This window comes from Onychostruthus taczanowskii, unplaced genomic scaffold (assembly GCF_017590055.1).
Source record: "Onychostruthus taczanowskii isolate IOZ18803 unplaced genomic scaffold, ASM1759005v1 scaffold340, whole genome shotgun sequence".
Classification (NCBI taxonomy): domain Eukaryota; kingdom Metazoa; phylum Chordata; class Aves; order Passeriformes; family Passeridae; genus Onychostruthus; species Onychostruthus taczanowskii.
The window spans coordinates 46,155-54,047 of NW_024500795.1; the positions used below are offsets into that span (position 1 = coordinate 46,155).

Consider the following 7,893-nt stretch of genomic DNA (forward strand, 5'->3'; position numbering starts at 1 on the left):
TCCCGGATTTTTGGGCCGGAGGAAAATTCCCGGAATTGCCGGAAAATTCCCGGAATTCCCGGCTGGAATTTTGTACTGTATTTATTGTCCATAGCGCGTTTTTTTAAGGAATTCCGGACATTTACTATTTCTGTGTAAATTAAAATCGCTTTTAATTAATGAACGGAGTCATTCATGAATTGATTAACGAACGGGTTAATTAATGATTGCCGTGGGAAAGGGAAAATTCCCAAAAAAATGGGAATTTGGGGGAGTGGGGGAGGGGCTGGGGAGGGATTTGGGGTTTTGGGGATTTTTTTGGGTTATTTGGGATTTGGGGTTTTGGGGATTTTTGGGCTTTTTTTTTGGCATTTTTGAGGTTTGGAATTTTGGGGGTTTTGGGGGATTTTGGGGATTTTTCAGGGTTTTGGGTTTTTTGGAATTTGTGGGGTTTGGGACTTTTCAGATTTGGGATTTTGGGGATTTTTGGATTTTGGGATTTTTGGGATTTGGGGGTTGGGATTTTTGGGGGTTTTGGTGTTTGGATTGGTTTTTTGGGGGGGGGGGGGTTTGGGATTTTTGGCATTTGGCATTTTTGAGGTTTTGGGGGTTTGGGATTTTTGGGATTTTTGATGTTTGGGAGTTTTGGAATTTTTAGGACCTTCAGGGTTTGGGATTTGGGATTTTTGGGATATTTGGAATTTAGGACCCTCTGGAATTCCTTGGACCTTTCTGGAATCCCGGGACCCTCTGGAATTCCCGGGTTCCTCCGCGTTCGTCCCTCGCTCCCCCCCAGGGGCCCCCCCGCATCCTTAATTAATTAATTCATTAATTTATTCCCTCCCCAATAATTAATTCCCGTTGCTCTTTTATGGCGCAGCGCTGCCGGCGGGCTGGGGTTATGGAAATTTATGGAAATTTATGCAAATTAAGGGGTTTTTTCACCCCCTCCGGAGGTTTTTGAGGCTCGGAGCGGCCGCGCCCGCGGCTTTGGGGCGAAATCCCTGGAAAAGGAGCGGGAAAAGCGCCGGGAAAAGGTCGGGAATAAAAAAAAAACTGGGGGAAAAAAAAATCCGAGGGAAAAAAAATCCGGGAAAAAAAACTTCGGGAAAAAAAAAAAAAAAAAAAACCGGGGGAAAAACTTCGGGGAAAAAAAAATCCGGGAAAAAAAAAAAACTCCGAGAGCGGCGCCGGCCCCGCCCCGGCCGCGCCAGGGGGAAAAAAAAGCGAATTTTGGAGTGGAAAATGGGGATTTTGGGGTGGAAAAATGGGGGATTTTGGGGAGGAAAACGGGGATTTTTGGTGTGGAAAACCGGGGAATTTGCGGTGGAAAAATGGAGAATTTTGAGGCAGAAAAATGGGAATACCGGGGTGGGAAAATGGGGATTTTTGGGGTGGAAAATAAGAATTTTGGGCAGAAAATGGGGATTTTCCCCCGGGCAGGGAGGGCAAAGGGATTTTTGTGGAATGGGGAGAGAGGAAATGCCGGGAACTTTGGGGTTTCCGCCTCTTTGGGTGGGGGAAGTTTGGGATTTCTTGTTTTTCTGGGAAAAAAATCCCCAAAATTCCCTTTTCCTGCTCCACTTCCGGCAGGGAATCCCAAAAACTTCGTGTTTTGGACTCGTTTTTATCGAAAAAAAATCCCTAAAAGTTCCTTTTCCGGTTAGGTTTTGTGGGGAAAAAAGTGCGAATTTGTTTTTCTCGTTATTTTTACAGGAAAAAAAAAAGAAAATCCTCATTTTTCCCCTTTGATTTTATAAGGAAATCCCTAAAACTTCATTTCTCTGCTTATTTTGACAGGAAAAAAGCCCAGCGCCCTCATTTTCCCTCAGTTTTCGGCAGCTCCTCCCTGAACTTTCACTTCTGGCTCGGATTTATGGAAAAAATTCCTCCAGCTCCGTTTTTTCCCTCCTTTTAAGGGAAAAGCTCCCGAAAACTTTGTTTTTCTCATCACTCTTGCAGGGAAAACCCCTCAAATCCTCATTTTTTCCCTCGTTTTTCCAGCTCAGATCCCTAAATCTCAATTTTTGGGACACCCCCCCCTCCTTGACCTTCCTTTCCCACCTGGATTTTTTGGGGCTAAATCCCCAAAATTCTCTTTTCCTGCTCCAGTTTTCCACACAAAACCCCCAAAATTCTCCTTTTTCTGCCCCATTTGGGGGATCCAGGTGGGAATCCCTCCCTTCCCCCTCCATGGTTCCCCTCTCCAGCTGAGCCTCTCCCCCCTTTTCCCATTTTTCCCTCCTAAAATCCCCTAAAAAATCCCCCTAAAATTCCCTAAAAATCTCCTAAAATCCCCTATAAAATCCCCTAAAATCCCTTAAAAATCCCCCTAAAATATCCTCTAAAACCCCCCTAAAATATCCCCTAAAACCCCCAAAGAAATCCCCTAAAATCCCTTAAACCCCCTAAAACCCCTTAACAATCCCACTAAAATCCCACTAAAATCCCTTAAACCCCCTAAAATCTCCTAAAAATTCCCAAAAAAAACCCCTAAAACCCACCAAAACCCCCTAAAATCTCACTAAACCCCCTTAAAATCCCCTAAACCCCCTAAAATATCCCCTAAAACCCCCTAAAATCCCACTAAAATCCCTTAAACCACCTAAAACCCCCTAAAATCCCCCTAAAATCCCCTAAAATATCTCCTAAAATCCCCCAAAACCCCCTACAATCCCCCTAAAAAACCCCCCAAACCCCCCCCGTCTCCCCCCGGGCCATGTTCCGCCGCCTGCGCCGCCCTCGCCCGGCGCCCGCCGCGGTGTCCCCGGTGACCGAGTCCATGAAGTCCCTCTACAAGTCGAAGCTGCTGCCGGCCGAGGAGCTGTGCGGGCGCGCCGGGCTGCGCTGGCCGCCGCTGGCCGACGCCGACTTCGAGGCCAAGCCGGCGGTGCTGGTGCTGGGCCAGTGCTCGAGCGGGAAGAGCTCCCTGATCCGGTACCTGCTGGAGGCGCCGGTGCCGGGCGCGCGCCTGGGCCCCGAGCCCAGCACCGACGGCTTCGTGGCCGTCATGCACGGCCCGGCGCCGGGGCTGATCCCGGGCAACGCGCTGGTGGTGGATCCCAGCAAACCCTTCCGGCAGCTGGAGGCCTTCGGGAACGGCTTCCTCAACCGGTGAGGGCGGGGGATCCGCTGGGATCTGGGCTGGGATCTGCTGCCCCTTAAAATCCCCTAAACCCCCTAAAATATCCCCTAAAACCCCCTAAAATCCCACTAAAATCCCTTAAACCACCTAAAACCCCCTAAAATCCCCCTAAAATCCCCTAAAATATCTCCTAAAATCCCCCAAAACCCCCTACAATCCCCCTAAAATCCCCTAAATCCCCTAAAAGATCTCCTATAATCCCCTAAAATCCCCTAAACCCCCCTACAATATCCCCTAAACCCCCCTAAAACCCTCTAAAAAAACCCCAAAGCCCCCTAAAAAAACCCCAAAAACCCCCTAACCNGGGCTGGGATCCACCCTGGGAACTGGGCTGGGATCCACTGGGATCTGGGTTGGGATCCGCTGGGAACGGCTTCCTTAACTGGTGAGGGGGGTGGGATCCCCTGGGATCTGCTGGGATCTGGGCTGGGATCTGCTGGGATCCGCTGGGAACGGGCTGGGATCCACTGGGATCTGCTGGGAACGGCTTCCTCAACCAGTGAGGGGGGGATCCGCTGGGATCTGCTGGGATCTGCTGGGAACTGGGCTGGGATCCGCTGGGAATGGGCTGGGATCTGGGCTGGGAACGGCTTCCTCAACCGGTGAGAGGGGCAGGGATCCTCTGGGATCCGCTGGGAACTGGCTGGGATCGGCTGGGAACAGGCTGGGATCCACCCTGGGAACTGGGCTGGGACCCACTGGGAATGGGCTGGGATCCGCTGGGATCCACCCTGGGATCTGGGCTGGGATCTGCTGGGAACGGCTTCCTCAAACGGTGCGAGGGGTGGGATCCACTGGGATCTGCTGGGAATGGGCTGGGATCCACTGGGATTCGTTGGGATCCGCTGGGAGATGGACTGAGATCTGGGCTGGGGTCTACTGGGAACGGCTTCCTCAACCAGTGAGGGGGGTGGGGTGGGGTGGGATCTGCTGGGAGATGATGGGAGATGATGGGATCCGCTGGGAGTGGGCTGGGATCCGGGCTGGGATCCACTGGGAACAGCTTCTTCAACCAGTGAGAGGGGCTGGGATCTGCTGGGATCTGCTGGGGTCCACCCTGGGAACTGGGCTGGGATCCGCTGGGATCAACTGGGAATGGGCTGGGATCCACTGGGAACGGGCTGGGGTCCACCCTGGGAACTGGGCTGGGATCCGCTGGGAACGGCTTCCTCAACTGACGGGTGGGCTGGGATCCACTGGGATCTGCTGGGAATGGGCTGGGATCCACTGGGATTCGTTGGGATCCGCTGGGAGATGGACTGAGATCTGGGCTGGGGTCTACTGGGAACGGCTTCCTCAACCAGTGAGGGGGGTGGGGTGGGGTGGGATCTGCTGGGAGATGATGGGAGATGATGGGATCCGCTGGGAGTGGGCTGGGATCCGGGCTGGGATCCACTGGGAACAGCTTCTTCAACCAGTGAGAGGGGCTGGGATCTGCTGGGATCTGCTGGGGTCCACCCTGGGAACTGGGCTGGGATCCGCTGGGATCAACTGGGAATGGGCTGGGATCCACTGGGAACGGGCTGGGGTCCACCCTGGGAACTGGGCTGGGATCCGCTGGGATCAACTGGGAATGGGCTGGGATCTGCTGGGAACGGCTTCCTCAGCTGGTGAGCTGGGGGTGGGATCCGCTGGGATCCCCTGGGAACGGGTTCCTCAACCGGTGAGCTGGGCTGGGATCTGCTGGGATCTGGGCTGGGATCCAATGGGAATGGGTTCCCCAGTCAGTGAGTTGGGGGTGGGATCCACTAGAAGGTGGGGGTGGGAGCTGTGGTGGGATCCACTGGGAACGGGTTCCTAAATTGGTGAGTTGGGTGTGGGATCCGCTAGGATCCAGCCTGGTATCTGAGGTGGCATCTGGGCTGGGATCCACTGGGACCTGCGATCTGCCAGGATCCATCCTGGGAGCTGTGGTGGGATCTGGGCTGTGAGCTGGGCTGGGATCCACCATGGGATCCACTAGGATCCACCCTGGGATTTCCCTGGGGATCCACCCTGGAACCCATCCTGGGATCCACCCCGGGATCAGGGATTCCAGCCCCAAAACAGGATCAGGGATTTGGGCCCTTTTTTCCCTTTTCCTCCCTTTTTTCTCTTTTTTCCCTTTTTTTCTCCTTCCCCCCTTTTTTTTCTCCTTTTCTCCTCTTTTTCTCCCCTTCCCCCCCACCTTTTCCCCCCTTTTTTTGCCCCTTTCCCTCCTTTTTTCCCCATTTTCCCTTTTCCCCCCTTTTTTTACCCCTTTCCCTCCTTTTTTCCCCCTTTTTCCTTTTCCCCCCTTTTTTTACCCCTTTCCCTCCTTTTTTCCCCCTTTTTCCTTTTCCCCCCTTTTTTTACCCCTTTCCCTCCTTTTTTCCCCCTTTTTCCTTTTCCCCCCTTTTTTTTCTCCTTTTCTCCTCTTTTTCTCCCCTTCCCCCCCACCTTTTCCCCCCTTTTCCTCCCTTTTTCCCCATTTTTTCTCATTTCCCCCTCTTTTATCCCCCATCCCCCCCCACTTTTTCCTTTATTTTTTTTTTCCCCCATTTTCCTCCTTTTTTTCCCATTTTTTCTCTTTTTTTTTCCCTTTCCACTCCCTTTTCCCTCCCCCCGGGCTGAGCCATCCCTTGGGGGGTGGGTTTGGGGCAGGATTTGGGGCAGGATTTAGGAATTCCATCGGGATTTTGGGATCCAATCCCGTATTTTTCCAGGTTACGACTTCCCGGCCGGGCTGCTCTGCTTTTAGGGTTGGATTATTTCAGAATTATTTCAGAATTAGGGCAGGATTTGGGATTGGTTTAGGAATTTTGGGATCCAACCCCACATTTCCCCCCAGGCTACGACTTCCCGGCCGTGCTGCGCTGGTTCTTGGGTTGGATTATTTCAGGATTTGGGATTGATTTTGGATTTCCATCCTAATTTCGGGATCTAACCCCACATTTTCCAGCCATGCTGCGCTGGTTTTAGGGTTGGATTATTTCAGAATTGGGATTGATTTTGGATTTCCATCGAATTTCGGGATCCAACCCCACACTTGTTCCCAGGCTACGACTTCCCGGCCGTGCTGCGCTGGGTCTTACAATGAATTATTTCAGAATTAGGGCTGGATTTTGGATTTCCATCGGAATTTCGGGATCCAAGCCCACACTTGTTTCCAGGCTACGCCTTCCCGGCCGTGCTGCGCTGGGTCTTACAATGAATTATTTCAGAATTAGGGCTGGATTTTGGATTTCCATCGGAATTTCGGGATCCAAGCCCACACTTGTTTCCAGGCTACGCCTTCCCGGCCGTGCTGCGCTGGGTCTTACAATGAATTATTTCAGAATTAGGGCAGGATTTGGGGCAGATTTAGGGCTGGATTTTGGATTTCCATCGGAATTTCGGGATCCAACCCCACACTTGTTTCCAGGCTACGACTTCCCGGCCGTGCTGCGCTGGTTCTTGGCTTGGATTATTTCAGAATTAGGGCTGGAATTTGGATTTCCATCGGAATTTCGGGATCCATCCCCCCATTCCCCCCCAGGCTACGACTTCCCGGCCGTGCTGCGCTGGTTCTTGGCTTGGATTATTTCACAATTAGGGCTGGAATTTGGATTTCCATCCGAATTTCGGGATCCAACCCCACACTTGTTTCCCAGGCTACGACTTCCCGGCCGTGCTGCGCTGGTTCTTGGCTTGGATTATTTCACAATTAGGGCTGGAATTTGGATTTCCATCCGAATTTCGGGATCCAACCCCACACTTGTTTCCCAGGCTACGACTTCCCGGCCGTGCTGCGCTGGTTCTTGGCTTGGATTATTTCACAATTAGGGCTGGAATTTGGATTTCCATCCGAATTTCGGGATCCAACCCCACACTTGTTTCCCAGGCTACGACTTCCCGGCCGTGCTGCGCTGGTTCTTGGCTTGGATTATTTCAGAATTAGGGCTGGATTTTGGATTTCCATCCGAATTTCAGGATCCAATCCCATATTTTCCGGCCATGCTGTGCTGGTTTTAGTGTTGGATTATTTCAGAATTAGGGTTGAATTTTGGATTTCCATCCGAATTTAGGGATCCATTCCCATACTTGTTTCCAGGCTACGACTTCCCGGCCGTGCTGCGCTGGTTCCTATTTCAGAATTTGGGATTGATTTGGGATTGATTTTGGATTTCCATCCGAATTTAGGGATCCATTCCCATACTTGTTTCCAGGCTACGACTTCCCGGCCGTGCTGCGCTGGTTCTTGGGTTGGATTATTTCAGATTTAAGGCCAGATTTAGGATTTCCACCCGAATTTCGGGATCCAACCCCACATTTCCCCCAGGCTACGACTTCCCGGCCGTGCTGCGCTGGTTCTTGGGTTGGATTATTTCAGATTTAAGGCCAGATTTAGGATTTCCACCCGAATTTCGGGATCCAACCCCACACTTGTCTCCAGGCTACCACTTCCCGGCCGTGCTGCGCTGGTTCGCCGAGCGCTCGGACCTGGTGATCCTGCTCTTCGACGCGCACAAGCTGGAGATCTCGGAGGAGTTCTCGGCGGCGCTGGCGGCGCTGCGCGGCCACGAGGAGAAGCTGCGCGTGGTGCTCAACAAGGCGGACGCGCTGGGCGCCCAGCAGCTGCTGCGCGTCTACGGGGCGCTGCTCTGGAGCCTGGGCCGCGCCCTGGACACGCCCGAGGTGCCGCGGGTCTTCGTGGGCTCCTTCTGGGACCGGCCGCTGCTGCGCGAGGAGCACCGGCGCCTCTTCGAGCTGGAGGAGCAGGAGCTCTTCCGGGAGATCCGCCAGCTGCCGCGCAACGCCGCGCGCCGCAA

At 52.9% G+C, this 7,893-nt stretch overlaps 1 protein-coding gene and 1 long non-coding RNA gene across 2 annotated transcripts; both read left to right on the plus strand.

Moving 5' to 3' along the window:
• The first annotated feature begins 854 nt into the window (after positions 1-854).
• On the plus strand, positions 855-1,910 carry LOC121339388. The gene is made up of 2 exons (XR_005953174.1): positions 855-1,016; positions 1,780-1,910. It is a non-coding gene; the product is annotated as an uncharacterized LOC121339388 (long non-coding RNA).
• Positions 1,911-2,657: 747 nt separating this feature from the next.
• LOC121339387 (EH domain-containing protein 2-like) lies at positions 2,658-7,889 on the plus strand (the record flags this gene model as incomplete). The annotated part of the gene is made up of 3 exons (XM_041411130.1): positions 2,658-3,093; positions 7,265-7,326; positions 7,404-7,889. Coding segments are annotated over exons 1-3 (943 nt in total), but the record flags the coding sequence as incomplete, so codon positions are not given.
• Between the last annotated feature and the right edge of the window lie 4 nt (positions 7,890-7,893).